The sequence below is a fragment of the Epinephelus moara genome, chromosome 16, assembly GCF_006386435.1.
Source record: "Epinephelus moara isolate mb chromosome 16, YSFRI_EMoa_1.0, whole genome shotgun sequence".
Classification (NCBI taxonomy): Eukaryota; Metazoa; Chordata; class Actinopteri; order Perciformes; family Serranidae; genus Epinephelus; species Epinephelus moara.
The window spans coordinates 30,402,550-30,420,382 of record NC_065521.1 but is presented as its reverse complement, the minus strand read 5'-3'; the positions used below and the strand labels follow the sequence as shown (position 1 = coordinate 30,420,382).

Sequence of the window (17,833 nt, the reverse complement as noted above, 5' to 3'; positions counted from 1 at the left end):
CACCGCCATGCACAAGGACACGCACACCTGCAATCAAGCCTATCTGAAGATATATGGGTAATGGATTCCCTGAGTAATAAGATAATGATTAATTTTATGGCTGTGATTTATATGAAATCTCTATATTATGTACATTAATCCCTATTGATTAGGACATAATGGATTTTCTGCAATACGTCAATCTGCCCTAAGTGATCTGGAAGGGGAAGAGGCTAGAGGCTTGGCTCATGTCCTGTCTGTCTCTGTTGATAACCGCAGGGCAGGGGATGAAAGGCTGAGAAGAGAGGTGTAAAAAAGGTGATGTGGGGAGATAAGAGTTGAGAGGATAAACGAAAGGAGAGGAGTACAGGATGAGAGGAGAAGGGACAAGAAGCAAAGGAAGGGAGCGAGAGGAGGCTTTAGTGGATGAGCAAAGAGCGGAGAAGATATGAGAGCAGGGGAGAGAAACAAGAGATGACAAAAAGGGGGAAAAGAAGAGGAAGGAGATGAGTGGATAACAGATAAAAGAGCAGGGGAAGAGCAGACAGCCCGCCACCCCACAGTCACGTCACACAATTTACTATGTTCTGGCCCATAATGTTTTATAGCACAATCACTGATAGCACAGTAGTCAGTAGTGATCTCATTTCACAACCCATATCCTTCGGTAATGTGAACACAAAGGGAGAAGCAGAGCCATTAGCAGTGTCCAGTTCTCATCTACTGCTACTCATGCATAATTGGCTTCCATGGTAGGAAGCAAGAAAGGGTAAACAGCAAGCAATCATATTAACTCCTGTGAGTCCTAATTGAAATCCGTTAACAATCAGTGCAGATGATAGAGGCCGAGGAGACGTGGGGCCGCTCATACCCCGAGCCCTGCTTCCCGCACGCTGCTCTCTGTGTATTGACACGCGTGAAGACGTGGGTTTGCATTATAATCAAGAGTTATGCTTGATTCCTGTGCTCGTAGTTAGCGTAAACACAGCAGCTTAACATCTGCACACGTAAGCAGTCGGTGATCTTTTTTTTTTTAATCAAATTAAAAATCAGCTCTGGTGTCTGCCCATCTTACACGGTGTGAATCAGGTGGATTTAAAATGGGGAAATATCCAGACTGTCAATGTTATAATGGATGCATAAAAAGCAAATAATAAAATAATAAAGTATTAATCTTAAAGGATGGTATGGCATTGTGGGAAATACTTTTATTCAACTTCTTGCTTTAGTTTTAGATGAGAAGATAAATACCACTCTGTTTGTTAAACACAAAGTTACAGCTAGCAGCCAGTTAGCTAAGCCTCACATTAAGACTGGAAGCAGGGATAAACGGCTAGCCTGACCCTGTGTAAATGTAAAAAAGCCCACTTACTAACACCTCTAGAGCTCACTCATTAATACGATATATTATGTTTGTTTAATCTGGACAAAAAACAAAGTGTAGAAATATGCTCCTTGACAAGAAATACCTTCTAAATGTGTTACAGCACTCAACTCCCCAGTAAAACCACAACATGTCATTTTTACACCACTGTGGGCAGAGCTATGCTAGCTGTTTCCCCCTGCTTCTTTTTTTGTGCTAAACTTAGCTGACCGCTACTGGCTGTAGCTTCATATATTTCCCCACAGATATGAGATATGGTGTCAAGCCTGTCATCTAACTATCAGCAATAAAGCTAGTGAGCCTTTTTCCCAAATGTTGAGCTATTCTTTTAAGAGATACTGAGAATAGCCTTCAGTTTTAATTATGCAATTATTCAAGTATTATCTGCCTACTTGTATTTTTAATTTTAGTTTTTTTTCCCCCTCTGATTTTTAAAATTCTTATGTCATTTATTATTGGGTATGTACCAAAGAGTTCAAAGATTCATTTATAACATTTAAACTTCTACATCAACATCTGAATGTTGCACTATTTATTTATTTATTTATCTCGCATGTCTATTCTTTTTGATTAAACCTGGTATTTCTGCACAGCTGCAGATAAGGATCTGGCTACACTAATGTTATTAGTATTATACTGTTTGTAGAATTAGATTCCAAAGGTGGCTGTGTAGGATTGTTTTTGACACAAGGGCTCCAAACATTTCTAACGACTCCAGAGCTCAATTCAAAGATGTTTTTATCGAAGGAAATGTTCAGCTACAGTCCACATTTGTTGGCATTTAGCCTATAGACTGTATAATAATAGTGAAGACAGATGACATGACATCTCCCCAAAATTGAAGCCAAAACAAATCAATTGCCCCTTGGTGGCTGGCTGCAGTATAGGTAGTAAACCACGCCCCTTCCATGTTATCAGATGGGACGTGTCAAACTAAAAGTTCAAAGAACACATCAAATAAATTCTTCACAAAGATGGTTTTGGTAATTTTAAGTAGTTCTTATCCTACTGATGTACGTTCAGGTGTTACTGTTTCTTATAAGTTTGGTTCGAAATTGTTATTTGATGGTATAAAAAAGGCAGTTTGACGTCACGATTGACAGCTGTGTGTGCCAGTCGGCGTTGGCACTGGGAATGGTCGGACGGGCATATGGGCGGGAACTCAATACCGCAGAGATCGCTACTGCACCAGTGCAAGATGGTAATGTCTTTGGCTTCATTTTTGTACAGTGGGAGGCAGCGGAGACATGTTGTCCATCCTTATATAGTCACTGGTTTAGCCTCTTAAAAGAAAAAACAAAATCATTTTCACTGCGATCACAAAATTGCTCTCCCACCTGCAGCACATAAAGGGAGGAATGCACCTGTATTAATGGGCTGTCTAGACACAATGAAACAGCAACATAAATGACATTTATTCATTAAAGAAAGTTATTTCAATTAAAAAAGGAAAAGACAAACTTATTTAATCAAATTAATTTATTCAAACTAGGGATCGACATAAAACATGAAAAAAGCTTTGCTCGAAAAAACCTCAATCGAAGCTTGCAATGTAAAAAAAATAACATTTGGTACAACCCTATCTATTATTCACAATTACCTCTACTTAAGTATTTCTTAAAATGTATTTGTATTCTATTTATTCTTATTCTAATATGTAGCACCACTAATAGTCATAGGGGAAATGAAAGAGTGCATTGCATGCTTTATATTCCAGTTGAGTCTCACACCACTAGATGGTGTGCTTGTCTCTTCTCATTTACAGTAAACCACATCCCCAGATGGGTTGAGTTGGGAAAAGCTCTAACTGGAGAAGACAGACTCATATTGTCTTTGAGCATTATGCAACATACAAACCCGCTGGCTCACCAGGTTTTGGGGGGGTTTGAGTAAGACGTACTCAAATAATGCACTGCAATCACTATGAATACACAGCATATGGAGCAGCCGAGCAGCTCCTCATGACAAGCAAACAATCCTGCACTGTCTGAAACTCCTTTTCAACAGAGGGCTCATCCAGACTGCAAATTCACCCGCGGAGAGAAAAGAAATAAAACTCAATCCTCCGAATCTTTATCCAGGCACTGACTCATTCATATTTGAGAGTCTGGCTGTCAGCCACGCTAACAAAAAGCTGTTGAAAGGCAGAATAAACACTGAACAAGGGGTGTGTATGTTCAGGTTGAGGGGTTCAGAATTGGCAGACAGAGGCTATGGAAACCCTTCAGCTGCAGTGTTTACAGAGTTGCTTTTAGTAGTGTTGGATATTTCAGTGCATGCCCTGTCACTTTGTCAAATATTTATTCAATAAATAACATAGAGCTTGTTTATTTCCCTTTCTTTAAGTTTCAATTTGTATTTTAAGTCACATTACAGTATGATTTTACAGGAAGTTATAAAGCAGCTGGTTGGTATTCAGCTAATATGGATGTTGTTAATATCAATTTAAGACTTGCTCTTTATGAGCCTACCATTAATTTTGAAGTCTAGAGGAAGAGTGTCTTAAATACATGTCTGCATTCCTCCATTCCAGTGCTTTAATGTTCAGCAACAACATTCATCTTGCATCTGAGGATATAAAGCTTTATATTATCGACTCTTAGTGAGCTTCACTGTTTCTCAAGGGCAAGATAAGAGCAGACATTTCCCTGTGCTGTTTTTGTGTTTCTTTTTTCCTCTCCTCTGCAGCAGATGGTAAAGAGAAAATCACTTTCTGCTGGGGGCAGGATGCATCAGGGTCAGGGTTTAAGCTTTGAGGTCCACTCTGAACCTGGCCGATTTGACAGGACTATTTTGCATACGCTGAGTCTAATCAAATATATGCGGAAGGAGAAGGCGGGATTTGCAAAGCAGCTTGATACAGAGATACTGATTAGTTTAGGGATTTTACAGAACAGCAGGCTGGAGCCACACAGTCCAGACTGACAACAGCAACATGCAGAAACAAATAGAGACTCACAGAAAGATTTTCAGTCCACACAGAGAGGAAAAAGGGGGCAAGAGATGATGGTGTTAATATTGACAATCCAGAGGACCTCATTCGGTTTAAACCACGTAGACTAATACTGTATGATGAGAGGCAATCAGCAGTAAAAGGCAAAAATAATTGTCTTGCAATTCAAATGAATTGAGGTCTGCATAGAAACTTGACTATCTTTCAATCTTGTTTACCTGTTCATGCTTTGATTGAATTGATCTCCGAGGACAATGACAAATGATTGGACTCGAAAATGACGGATCCCTTACAGAATTAAAGTCAATGCCGAAAATAATGAGGCACTGAAATGTTCAAGTATGTCATTGTTGTGTCAACAGCAGCAAAACAAGGGCTGCCTGAGAAAAATCAACATGCTCCCCGCACAATTATACTGTAGCTAAAAACGAATGCAGCCACTGACATCATGCTGGCACGATGATGCACCTTATTCAAATGCTTCATATGCTCATATTGTTCTGAGCGCAGCACACCATGAATCATTACCAGCTTATGCAGATGAAGCCACTGCTTTATACGTCTTATGTGATCCATTTACAATTAGGGACTTAGAAAAGCACCACATACATGGTTGGAGCGGCCCGATGAACAAACAGGACTGTTACATAATACCTCAAATCAATGAAACATGTATATTTAAAAAGCTGCTCGGAAGGAGGTTTTCTTTACAGTAGGACAAAGTTCATTTTGCAGGAAAGGAGGCAAATTACTTCGGGGCCATTTGAGCCATGATATAAGCCCACATAAACATAACACCTACAAGGAGGGCCTGTTTAAAATCCCTTTCTAACATATCTCAAATGTACATGCGTGGGCGTATATATTTCTTACATGTTCCAGCCAAGCTGATGACTAGCCTTGGGACAAGATTGTGCGTAATGCCACAAAGCTAAAGATGGTGATGGCTTGTTCAGTTCGACACAAATACATCCAAATGTGTTTTCTTACCCTTAATCCTATTCTTAAACACTGAGGAGGAATATTCTAAACTGATCTCAGAGTGAAGCCTTCCACCTCACATCACTACTTTCAGTTTCAAGCATCCATCTTCCCGTGGACTCCACATCTGCTCCCATCAGCCCACCTTTAGAGAAGTGAACCCCATCCGGCGAGCCCGGATCCACGGGGAACCGGCTCCGTGCCTCGGTGTGGTGCAGAGTGAGTGAGTGAGTGGGAGTCAGTCAAAGCCCCGAGCACTTATAGGGAGGGGGGGTGGAGGGTTGGGGGTAGCAGTGAGGAGGTGGCTGCTGGGAGGCAAAGCTAATTCACTGTGACAGAAATCAGAGCTGTCAGGCCCACCATGACCAAACAGCATGGACAGCATATATCCAGTCAAACCCACAGCCAACGGGAAGGAGGGATGTCGGGGGCTCAGAAAGAAAGGGGGGATGTACTGATTAAGGCACTTAGAGAGAAAGAGAGAGTGTGTGTGAGTGTGTGTATGTGTGTGCCGAGCAGGAGTAGGCAAGCAACATCCATCCACTCAAAAACCACTAAAATAGAAACGACAAGGTAAGGAGGCACACAGGTAAGAAGAGACCTTCACAGTCAGCAATACTTTCAACACAGGACAAGAGATGAAGAGGGATGGACGGGATTTGCCAAATTCAAGAAAGAACAGGTGTATTTACAGCGATAAATAAACCGACATCCACATGGAGTGAGACGCACAAAAAAAAAAAAAGAGTAAAATACAGTAGGCATAGCTAAATTTCAGTCCTCTGGGATTATTGGTGAAAGGTTACTGGATAACACATGTAATATTCATGAGGAAAGCTCCTAGGTTCTACTAATCTGTTATTAAGCAAAACACTAAAAGTTTAATGGAATAGAATATTAATAGAATATTGTGAGAAAACTGATATTGTTGAGAGACGGAGAGGGAAAGATAGAGAGAGAGAAGGGCAGCCACCAGCATCATTACTTAATGATGAGAGAGGGAGACACCAGGCTGGTCTCTTAAATGACACAGAGGAGGAGGAGGGGATTGTGGGAGATTAAGTGAGCTCTGTGCTGTTTGTTATACACTGCAAAGCACTGCAGGATGTTTGTTGAGCGGCAGTCTCATTTGGGACGAGGAGAAAGCCGGCAGGGGGACCTTAAACTTGGCTGAGGAGAAAGGCGAAAGCATTGTTACTCCAGCGCCTCGGGAGGAGGATCTGAGGAGAAGATAAGGATTAGACAGCAATGTTATGGGTATTCATTGATAGGATACAACTTCGAAGAAGAAAAAGCCCAGGAAAGTTGGAGCCTCATGTTGCCGCTAAGCAGTTTACTTTGGATTTGTGGTTTGAAGTGGGTCCCTTTTTTTTTTTTTTGAGGGGAGAATGGGATTAAATAAGTGAGCCAAATTGCTCACTTGTCTGACAGTGGTATGAACTTTTCCCCTTTCTGCCTGCAATTTCATACAGACTTACAAGTCAGTAGAGGGAAATCTTTTTGAACTGATCTCGGATGTTCAACGTCAAGTCACCTGATAATAACTGGGAAGAAACATCTTTTTGAGGTGTAAGTATTTGTGAGTATGACTTCTAAACAAAATATGTTGAAAAGTTTCAAACTTATTCAACAATGATTCAGAGCTGCAACGATTAGTCGATCGACAGGGAATTCATTAGGAACTATTGTGATAATCACATTAATTATTTTGAATCATTTTTAAAGCTCCAGTGTGTAGGATTTAGAGGCATCCATTAGCAGGGATGGTATGTAATATTCAGAACTATATTGTCATCAGTTTATAATCACCCGAAACTAAGAATCATTGTGTTTTCATTGCCTCCGAATGAGCTGTTTATATCTACATACAGAGCTGGTCCTCTTCCACAGAGTACACCATGTTGTTTCTACAGTAGCCCAGAACGGACAAACCAATCACTGGCTCTAGACGGGGTCATTCACGGTTTTACATAGGCCACTGTAATTCTTCTACACGCTTGGCACATAGGAGAAGTTTCAGTTCTGCAACCTGACCACTAGATGCCACTAAGTCCTACACACTGGACCTTTAAAGAAGAAAATGCCCAAATTTTCTAGTTCCAGCTTCTCACATGTGAATAGTTTATCTTCCATAGCAGTGAACTGAATACTTTTAGGCTGTCAGATAAAAATAAGACATTGGGAAAATCTGTAGTGCATTTTTCACTGCTTTCTGACATTTTAAAGACCAAATGATGTATCAATTAATCAAGCAGCCCTACAATGATTACTGCACCAAATAATCATTGTACACATAGAAACATCTCTAAATAGTCTGAGGTGAATATGTGTGATTCAAAAGCTGAAAAGATTTTCCTAGGGCAAAAGGGACATTTAAACCATTTTCATCTTCTGCCACACATAAAGAGGGTTCCTGCATGGCATTAACCTTGCAGTCATATTATGTGTCTGTTGAACCGCTCAAACAGCAGGTGGGTCAAAAAAGAATGGCTTTATAATATATCTTGCTGTTTCTCATTTGATTCTTATCTGACCAGGGGGAATCAGAGGGATTAGAAAGCTTGAAGGATCTGACTTCAGGAAACATGACCTCTGTACAGAATCCAGGCCCTCTCCTGCTGCTGCTATGTCTCCTCCATGGCTCTGAGGAGACCTGTCCCTCCATGTGCCTCTGTGTATCCGACACAGTGAGCTGTAGCTCCAGTGGTCTGGCAAAGCTACCTCAGTCCCTGCCACCCTTCTCTGTCACCCTCGACCTCAGCCACAACCATCTGTCCTGGCTGGGTGCGGGCAGCTTCAACAGGATGCCCAGACTGGAAAACCTTCGGCTGACCCACAACCAGATTGGCTCCCTTGGCCATGGGTCGTTTAACAACGCCTCCAGCCTCAGGCACCTTGACCTGTCCTCCAACAAGCTGCATGTGGTGGAGCAACACTACTTTCAGGGGCTGTGGAGGCTGGAGGAGCTCCTTCTCTACAATAATAAAATTGCACAGGTGGAGGCCAGTACCTTGAGTGGCCTGAGCAGCTTGAAAAAGGCTTACTTCAGCCTCAACCAGATCACACACTTTCCATTCTTCTCCATCCAAGACCACAGCCATCCTTTTCTATCCATGCTGGACCTCTCGTCCAACCGTATGAGTCGTCTGCCATGGGAGGATGTGAAAGCTCTGCCTGGGTTGGTGCAGCGGGGGCTGTACCTGCACAACAACTCTCTGATCTGTGATTGCTCTATGTACAGCGTGTTCTGGCATTGGGATCTGAGGGATTATGACTCACTGAGAGACTTCACGGATGAGCACACTTGTACCATCTATGGGAACCCACGAGCATCCATCCGGTTCCTGCGACACTCCCGCTTCTTCCAAAACTGCACTTTAGAGAAAGCGGTGTCAATGCCAGTGACCGTGCTCCTCTCCAATGTGGTGGTTTTAGAGGGAGAAAGAGTGCATCTAGACTGCCAAACGTCCCTGAGTAGCACAGACCTCACATTTACATGGCTCTCCCCCAGCAAGGGGTACATCACCCAGAGTAGCATAAATGACACACTAATTAGCCTGTTTCCTAATGGTACCTTGGAGATCCAAGCAGTCAAGGTCAATGACTCAGGTTTGTATGTGTGCACAGCGGTGGATATTAAACAAGCACTGAATGCGACCCGGGAGGTGAATGTGACGGTGCTGCTGCCTCCAGCAGAGCCCTTCAACACCGGCTACACAACATTGTTGGGCTGTGTGGTGACCATGATCTGCATCCTCGTATACCTCTTCCTGACTCCATGTCGCTGCAGCTGCTGTAAACAGCCCAAACCTCCAGCCATCCCGATTGCGACCTATGACCCCAGCACTCTAACCTCTGTTTTCTCACCCTCCATAAGAGACCAGCACAAAATCCAACCTAACAGGCACGTAGCATTCATGGAGCCAATGTTAAGTGAAGAAGGAACAGAATGGACACCTGAAAGTTGATGCTGAACAAGGTTTTCTCCTTTTTCTTTTTCGAAGTGGACTCCTGGACAAAGTAAAACTCCTTACTCAGGAATTAGCTCAGAGATGCAATGAGAGGTGTGTTAACGCTGTAAAGGAAAAAGAACATCATGTCTCTATCCTGACTGCCAGCTGCAGTTAAACGGCCTCCTGAACAAAAAAAGCAATATCTCCTGTTCCAATTCTGCTTCTCTCTGTCATCTAGCCCAGTAGTCGAAATGAAAGTTTCAACTGTGGTTTATTGCCCTCGGTGAACTGACATTGCTAAATCACAGTAGAGCCATTATCAGCCCTAAAAATCAGCTAATAACTTCTCTGTGTACTCAGGTACGGCACTAGGGGGGAATATTTCTCGCGGGATCAGAGAGTGAATCTGGCTCACTTTTCACAGAAAGTGTTTAACGAGGATTAAAACCCCCGGAAAAACGCTGCAAGTTCATGACTGTGACGGACTGCAGAAAGTAAATTCAACCTGTGTTGAGTTGAGGTGCTTTAATTGGTGTGGTAGAGATAGGCACTTGCACTGCATCAGCTGAAGATAACTCATAATATACAGCTTATATTTCTTATACTATGTAGCTTAAACACGGAGCACCTAAACTCTATCCAACCCCTGAAAACTTATGTTGCCTGTGTTCCTAATAAAGGATTTGTTCCCTTTAGACCAGTTGCCTGCTCTGTTGATACAGTTTTGGTTTTGAAGGCAATTTTAGCAAATCCATTATAATAAAAAAAAGAGGAATTAAGATACAGCAAGAAAAGCAATGAACATTTCAGTGCAGAAGCCATAGCTTTCAGCAAGCATTTAAAAATCTTATCTAGCAGAAAACAGAGGTGCATCCTGCAGTGATCCATCATACATAAACATATCGCATATGAACCTGGCAGCCAAAAACAATGACTCTCTATCCACACTCTGCTTATCTGGCAAATAGTGAAGTACAGAAATCAGGAGTGTCAACAAACCAAAAACAAACAGCGATTGGACTGCTCTTCAAAGACGGCATCTCTTTGATCAAACACAGCAGAGCACTTTGAACACTGCGGAACAAACACAACCACAAAATTTGAGCTGAAGTGACAAATACTTCAAGCAGCTCTGACGCAAACCCCCAAAGAGCATTACTTTGTACAGCTTTGTTTTTTGCTTTTTAATTCAGAGTAACATGCTTCATATGACAGAATTACACACAGCAATGCCAGAGATGAAAGATGCCGAGGAAGGACTTGCATGCACTGCCATGAAAGAACATAAGTGTGTGGGATGAGAACATTAAGTCGATGACATGAAAGACCAAAGAGAGCATATGGGTGGTCAGGGATGAAGGGATATTTAAAACCCGATGAGAGAAACAGTAGCCTCAAAAGAAACAAATCAATTTCTTTAAATCCATGCATCCATAATGTTAAAGATTGCACTTTAATCTTAATGCAAACACAGGGTGGGACTAAGGATTGCATCGAGATTGAATAGGATTAGATGTAATCCTTCATATAATGTCAGAGAGAAGTTGTCTGTAACCACGCATCTCACAAAGGAGAGCATGTCGTTAGAGGAGGGGCCTTTGATTATTTCTAAATCCTTAATTAAAACTTGACTCCTTTCAAGCCCAAGGAGAATATTGTTGTGCAGCTTGAATGTAAATTGAGAGACAAAAAAGGTGGAAATCTAAAATCAAATGTGCAGCCGTGCATGAAACTGGGACAGACAAGCTCTTTGACAGTGCTCGGTTTCATCACTATTAAACTCCCGGGGATTAAGCAAAAATCCGTAAGAGACTAGGAGAGCACTATATTGTGATGCACCACTCTGTTTAATCACACCGCTACCGTTATATTTAGCAAAGTTTTCACAGTGGTAAGCAACATTCAAATTCCTGAACAATTATGTAACGCTGTGTGTGATGTAACATCTCGTATCAGAAACATGACCCGTTGTTTTTCAGAGACACTATATTAGAGACATTACACGGTGCGATGCCTTGGGGTTAGGTTTTAGGATATTACCACGAGGATAAAAACCAGGTGCTTTGTCAATTTCAGTGTTTTTAAATCCTTTTAATCTGGTTCCACTCCCTGACACAGCACACACAGCTGGGTTAGGATTTATTGTTTCTGATATGATTAGCAGACGGGTTAAAACATAGAGGACATGATGTGAGCATTTCTATTCAAGGGCTTTCTATTTCACAGAGGGTCCACGGGTGACCCCGGTTGTGTAACCATTTGATTTAGGGAATCAACCTCAGTGTAGGCAGCATGTCAGAGTCAGAATGAGTGAAGTTAGTATCCTGATGCCATTTGGTATCCAGCATTTCATTTTAACCTTGTGACAGCGAGTACTTTACCGATAATGGGAGGCCTCAGCAGTGCATTTAAAAAAACGCAAGTATAAAAAGCACATCATAAATTATAATTTTTTGCTTTACGAAAATCTATACATATTCGAGTCATTTGAAATATAAGGAGGTGACAGACAGACAGATTTAGTTTGCTGAAATGTTCTGAATAGTCCCAATAATTACACTTTAGAGGAGCTGTATGCGACATTCAGAGCATTAATATAGCAGCAAACAACTATTTGCTATGTACAGATATGGTGCAGTAATGGTGTCCTGAACAGAGAATAAAGTGTGTGCTGTAATCCGATCTTCGCTGTTGTTTGTTGTTGTGGTGGTCGGCCCAGATGCAAATGCTTGTTAGTGCATTTGAGTCCCTGTGTGTGTATCTCACTGGCTAGCAGATTGCAGGCATTCTGCACTGTGCTCATATGGCGGTTTCTGCTGCTAAATGGTAAATGGACTGGCATTTGTATAGCACCTCTTTAGTCCTCTGACCACTCAAAGCACTTTACACCACATGCCATATTCACCCATTCACACACACATTCATACACTAATGACAGAGGCTGCAATGCAAGACGCCAATCTACCCGTCAGGATCTACTCTAATATTCTGATCACCCGATAAGTGGACAATCCTGTTTTTCCTCCTAAACCACTGCTGCCCTGCTGTCTGGACCCACGGTGGTGTAATGGCATCATCGTGGAAATGCAACATCAACCCTCTGGTTCCCTTATACATTAACACCATTAGCTCTGTCAGTACTGTTGCCTTTGTTAAGGCACTGTTAGCACCATTAGCTGCCGGCTCCACCACCTCCATGTTGAAAACCGTGTGCAGGCAATCCTAGCTAAGACTCTGATTCATAACTCCTTTTACACAGCCAGTTCAAGACGGGAGTTTTGTGCTGTTTGCATGCCTTACTGTTCTTTCTAAAAGGTACAGTCACGAAATCAGGGTACAGAGCTGTCTCGCCTTTAAGTCAGTAGCGGAGGTAATAACAGTACCAAATCGATGTCTGTGTGAAAAGGACAGATGGCAGGACGGGACCATGGACGAAGCGGGTGTAACGTGTTGACGACACGTAATGTGTGTGACCTATCGCTTGGAAATTTAAAAAGCAGCTAGCGGAAGATAGCAGCTAACTTAAAGAAGAAGAAAAGCACCAGAAATGGTCCACAAACTGGGGAGACAACGAGGTCCAGGAGCCGCTTACCCTCCGCTCAGAGGGCAAGATCAGCTGCCATATAACAGGGACAATAAACGATTGTTATTGCTATGTTCTGTCATTCTTATTGTTCAGAAAGCGCTGTATGTTTAGAAAGACGTGTGTATGTTATATAAATCAACAGTCGATTTCCTTCTTTTAGCAAAATCCTAAATGACTGAGTTGGTTTTGTTTCCACCTGGACCTTTATGCTCTGCCATTTCTCCTCTAATCATCACACTGTACCCTGTGACAGGCTGTTATGCTACGATAACTACTTCACAGTCACATATATTTTTTTTCACAAGTGTCACGAAGGTTTGTGTGTTACATGTCATGCTCATCAGACCTTCTGTGTAAAAAAAGCAAGGACTGTAAAGAAGGGCCATTATAGCAGCCCTATAGCACAATCTCTATGTAAAAAGGCCTATAGATATTCTCTGAATGTCGCTTGCAGCTACTTCAAAAAAACATCAGTATTTCCAGGCTACACAGAAGGGTGCAAGACTGCATTGCTGAGTCTAAAAATGACCCTGAACTGCACTAATAAATCACACAAATGTAAAAAGACCAGTTGATGCTTTAAAAGTTGCCCCTCTCCAAAGCAAAACACTCCATCAGGCTTCAATTAAAACATGCACTCCCTCTCCAGATTAATTGTTTTCCCTAGTTCGTCTGAGCTCCGAGGGATTCGAAATCATCTTATTCAAGAATCTAATTACTGTGTAAGGGGTGTTTTACTCTGAATAGCACAAGTTGAATTGCTTCCACTAGAGGAGGGCTGCCTTGACTGTCAACGGGGGCTATTACTGAACTGTCAAAACAGTCATCAGGCAGAAGTGGAGGCATCCAGCTGTGGCAGATATGTATACATCTTTCAGACGCTGTGACACCCACATACACAAGCTCGGCTGAGGCCCAATGTCACCAAGCTGACTGAAACCCTTATTTCATTCTAATTGGACACTTTACTTGGAATATGTGCTCCAGAAACACACACACAGCACTTGTTTCAGAACAGTCCACCAACCGGCCATACTTTACTATAGATCTGTTTTTTTAGGAGGTAAGCTGGTTTGCTTCCCAAAAAAGACTAAAATAAATGTGGACTGCTGCACACCAGACAACAGGCTGTTTATCATACCTCTGCACTGAATATGAACGCAGGCCATTTTCTGTGTTTCCAGCAGGATGAAGCAGCTGGATGTCCAACAAGTCAAACAGGATTCTGGTCTCAGTCCGATTACTGTGGGGGACATTGCACATGACTGCCTCATTAATCACATGCATAGATCCACTCATTTCATTACAAACAAAACAAAAATCATATGCAGTGATACGCCTTTATCTAAGCCATTCAGCATGTTGGAAACAATATTCTGGCTCACTGTCTCTCCAGGGCTGTTATGGGCTTCAGTGACTATAATTTAGCTAGATATTATAAGATTTGACAAGCACAATGACTCAAAGTATTTTAAGTTTTACATTGTTGCTCATGACCACTTTTCTACAACATCCTCTTGTCTTTTTATTTTTCCTCTGTGCTCAGCTTGTGTCATTTCTCCCACCAGCTTTATTGTATCATGTGGTAATGGTGCTTTCCTTGTTATTATCTGTCACACTTGTCCACTAAAAGACAACAATGAACTCTGATGAAATATGGCTTTATTATTTCCATTAAAAAAGACCTGTGCTGTCACAGACAGTATAGGTATCCTATCTGCAATGTCTTATAGTGTCAGTGATACTCAGTAAAGTAATTTATGGTGCTATTTTCTTTTCTCTTTTTTTGCCATACTAGCGGCATGGCTCTAGGGAAGCACTGTCACTTGGTCCACTACTTTGGTCCAGACTGAAATATCTCAACCACTAAAGGATGGATTGCCATGACATTTTGAGCAGACAGTCATGGTCCCCAGAGAATGAAACTTGCTGACTTTGGTGATTGTCTAGTGCAGCCAGCAGGTTGACATTTATTGCTTTTAGTAATATATCTTGACAACTATTGGATGGATTGGCAGAGAATTTGGTGAAGACTCTCATCATTCACAGGCGATGAGTACCTGAAACTTTGGTGATCCATTGCTTTTCCCTCTAGCATCACTATAAAGCTCATGTTTGTGGTCTTGAGTGAATTCTCAACAACCGGTGGTGGAGCATTTGTCTTGAAATTTGGTACAAACATTCATGAGCTGGCAATTCGAATTCTGGCAACCCCTTAACCTCTCCTTGTGCAAAACAGACAGATCACAATTGCAGTGTGTCCTGCACTATGATTTTTTGACAACTGACCCATCAGTCTCAGTTGTACCTTGTGTTCGGTGCTAAGATAAAAACATTACACCTGGGGGGTATTCCAGAAAGCAGGTTATGTGAAAACTCAGAGTAAGTTAACCCTGAGATGAGGGAAACTCTGAGTTATCCGTTCCAGAAAGAGAGGTAACTGAAACTCTGAGTCAGTCACCATGGTAACAGACTCTGTTAACATAACCTGCTCGCTGACAGGTTTTCTTCAATAAACCCTGAGTTTTTCTCTGTCTCCTCCCTCTTACACGCTGTTTCATTTCCTCATTCATTCAGTCCGTGTCAAAGCTTGTATTGAAGCGCATTAATTAGCGCAGATTTACCGTCTGTCACAGTCTAAATCCTGCTGGATATTAGTTTGTTACTCAGGACTGTCTTAAGTTACTGAATTTATGCACATCAATCATTTCTTTGGACATCGGTTTTTGTCTTTACATTCAAATATTACACAGCGAGAATTCACCCTCAGCTCAGAATCAAACCTCTGATCCTTGTGCAGTGTTATAAAAAATAATACATATAAAAAGGACAGACTGTCAGTCTGTTAGAGCAGCTCCGAAATGTTTATTGCACATAATGTGTAGGTCTAATTATTTAAATTTTAAAAATCGGTATGAAGCTTTAGACACGTAGTATCAATGACTAATGATCTCTATCACTGATGTCATTGGTCGCACTGATGGAACATAATTCCTATAGCCTAATATTGGGGATTATATGTTAATATTTCTGAGTGAGCAATGGTGCAGCATTTCAGTGTCTTTAAATTTACTACATTTGTAGCTGAAATAAAGTCACTGAATGCTGTTGAGTCAAGATACAAATAGATGTGCAACATTTTAAAATCTACTGTATTTTAACCTCAACGTCTTTTCAAGTGCAAATCACCAAACATATTATTACTGGGTCAGACTGTGAGTTTACAGTCATGTCTTTATGTCTTTGATCTATAGCCTAGCCTATATGTTTTAAATCTTCCTATTTTTCAGTTGCTGCCTCCTGTGTTTTTCCCCATCAGATTAAATCTGAACAAATATATTATTATATATTATTAATATAATGTAATGTATCTACAGCCTGATACACAGTCAGATTCCACCACTTTATCTTCATTAAGGAAATGTAAGTCTGATAAATGATGAATAAACGGACAACACTGAATAAAACTTTTTTATTAACTTTATGGTTAACTTATTTACACTTTCCTCACTCTGACTCAGTTAAGCTTGTGCTCACTGAATAAAAAAAAGCCATCATCAATGAAGCTCCAATACTTCAACTCACCATGGCAACAGGTAAATCTAAGGCAGAGCCTCTATTTTACTAAGGTAGTTGTAGAGATAATAATGTATGCATATGCAGACTCTGCACATTCACAGTGTTTTCACATTGGTCCTTTTCAGCCCTCTAAACAGACTCAGAGCAGTGACTCAGTATTTTTGGATATATGTAAACACTCCGAGAGAACTCAGACCCCTCTGAAGCGAACCACACTCGAACCGAAGTGGTCTGAGTTCAGTTCGCTTTAAGTCTGCAGTGCGGTTCCCTCAGTTACCACAGTAACTGACCAAGAGTTTAAGTTACCCCTCTTTCTGGAGTGGAAATCCAGAGTTTCCCTCATCTCAGGGTTCACTAACTCAGAGTTTTCATTAAACCCACTTTCTGAAACAGGCCCCTGCTTAACATCAGCATGTTAGGGTGAAAATGTTAGTGGAAAGCACTGCCATGTCTGAGTACAGCACAACAGAGCTGCTAGCAAGGCTCTAGAATATTAGTCTTGTTATGGTATCACTATGTCACTCATATTTCTAATACTCATATAGATAGCCTCACAAGGCATTACTGGATTAGGCTGTTTTACTGTGCAAATACAGTCATGTCCATTATCTTGAGTGTCTAATCACACCACAAAGTTTGGCGTTTATAAGGAATATAATACTTTTTAAATAGGTCCCTTAGTATTTTCTGTTGGGATGTTTATTGGTGGTAAGTAAGTTAACAAGGACTTGTGTTTTCCTGAAGCCTGTACTACGAAGCAGGACTTGGGGATAGCAAGGTAACTGGGTCCCCCAGGAGGAGCTGGAAAGAGTTGCTGAGGAGAGGGACGTCGAGGGTGCTTTACTTGGGCTGCTGCCCCCGCGACCCGGCCTCAGATAAGCCGATGAAAATGGATAGATGGAAATCATTATGGTAACTTATGCAAAACAGCTAACCTGCTCCGAAGCAGGTCTACTTCAGAGGACTGAATCACAACCTGTCAACATCCCAGCCACTGACCAATCTTATCACTGAATAAAAATATGTATAATATATATGTATGTATATATAGGTCAGTAGAATAATTTCATTGTTTCAGGCTTTCCATTTCCACTTCACTTAAAACAGAGCTTCTAACAAACAGAGATTGTTTACTACACTGAACACATAATGATGATTCCAGCTGCATTTTAATTGTGCAAAGTTTATTTTATCCCCGGAGTGATAGCTGACAGTGTGGCTGATTTTACTCTCTGGTTCCATCGCTATAACTCAGAATAACATGAGACAGCTGTGTGATGAGAACAGGAAATAAAAAGATTGTGTTTAACTAGAGAAATAATCCACACACTGTTAATTGGCCTTCATTATTATAAACGCAACATTTTAGTCTGATAGACCTCATTTGTCATTAGGCTAATTACTTCTCCACTCTTTAC

The 17,833-nt window shown here is 41.4% G+C and overlaps 2 protein-coding genes across 3 annotated transcripts in view; one reads left to right on the top strand and one right to left on the bottom strand.

Annotated features, from left to right (window-relative positions):
• LOC126403077 (metabotropic glutamate receptor 7-like) overlaps nucleotides 1–17,833 on the bottom strand; it is a 163,401-nt gene that overhangs the window by 142,040 nt on the left and 3,528 nt on the right. The window contains exon 2 of the mRNA XM_050065504.1: nucleotides 13,978–14,079. The gene's annotated coding sequence lies outside the window, so the exon portion shown is untranslated. The remainder of the gene's footprint in view (nucleotides 1–13,977; nucleotides 14,080–17,833) is intronic.
• On the top strand, nucleotides 6,421–12,718 carry LOC126403078 (amphoterin-induced protein 3-like). Of its 2 annotated transcripts, XM_050065507.1 has the most exons (3): nucleotides 6,421–6,653; nucleotides 6,770–6,866; nucleotides 7,835–12,718. In XM_050065507.1, the coding sequence occupies exon 3, from the start codon at nucleotides 7,883–7,885 to the stop codon at nucleotides 9,263–9,265; it is 1,383 nt and encodes a 460-aa protein (XP_049921464.1). In that variant the 5' UTR covers nucleotides 6,421–6,653; nucleotides 6,770–6,866; nucleotides 7,835–7,882; the 3' UTR covers nucleotides 9,266–12,718. The 2 variants fall into 2 exon arrangements, with proteins under 2 accessions (XP_049921464.1, XP_049921462.1); XM_050065505.1 differs by having other exon boundaries at nucleotides 6,421–6,866.

Excerpts from the sequence above, each read along its gene's own strand:
- LOC126403078 (XM_050065507.1), top strand. The coding sequence starts at position 7,883 with ATGACCTCTGTACAGAATCCAGGCCCTCTCCTGCTGCTGCTATGTCTC.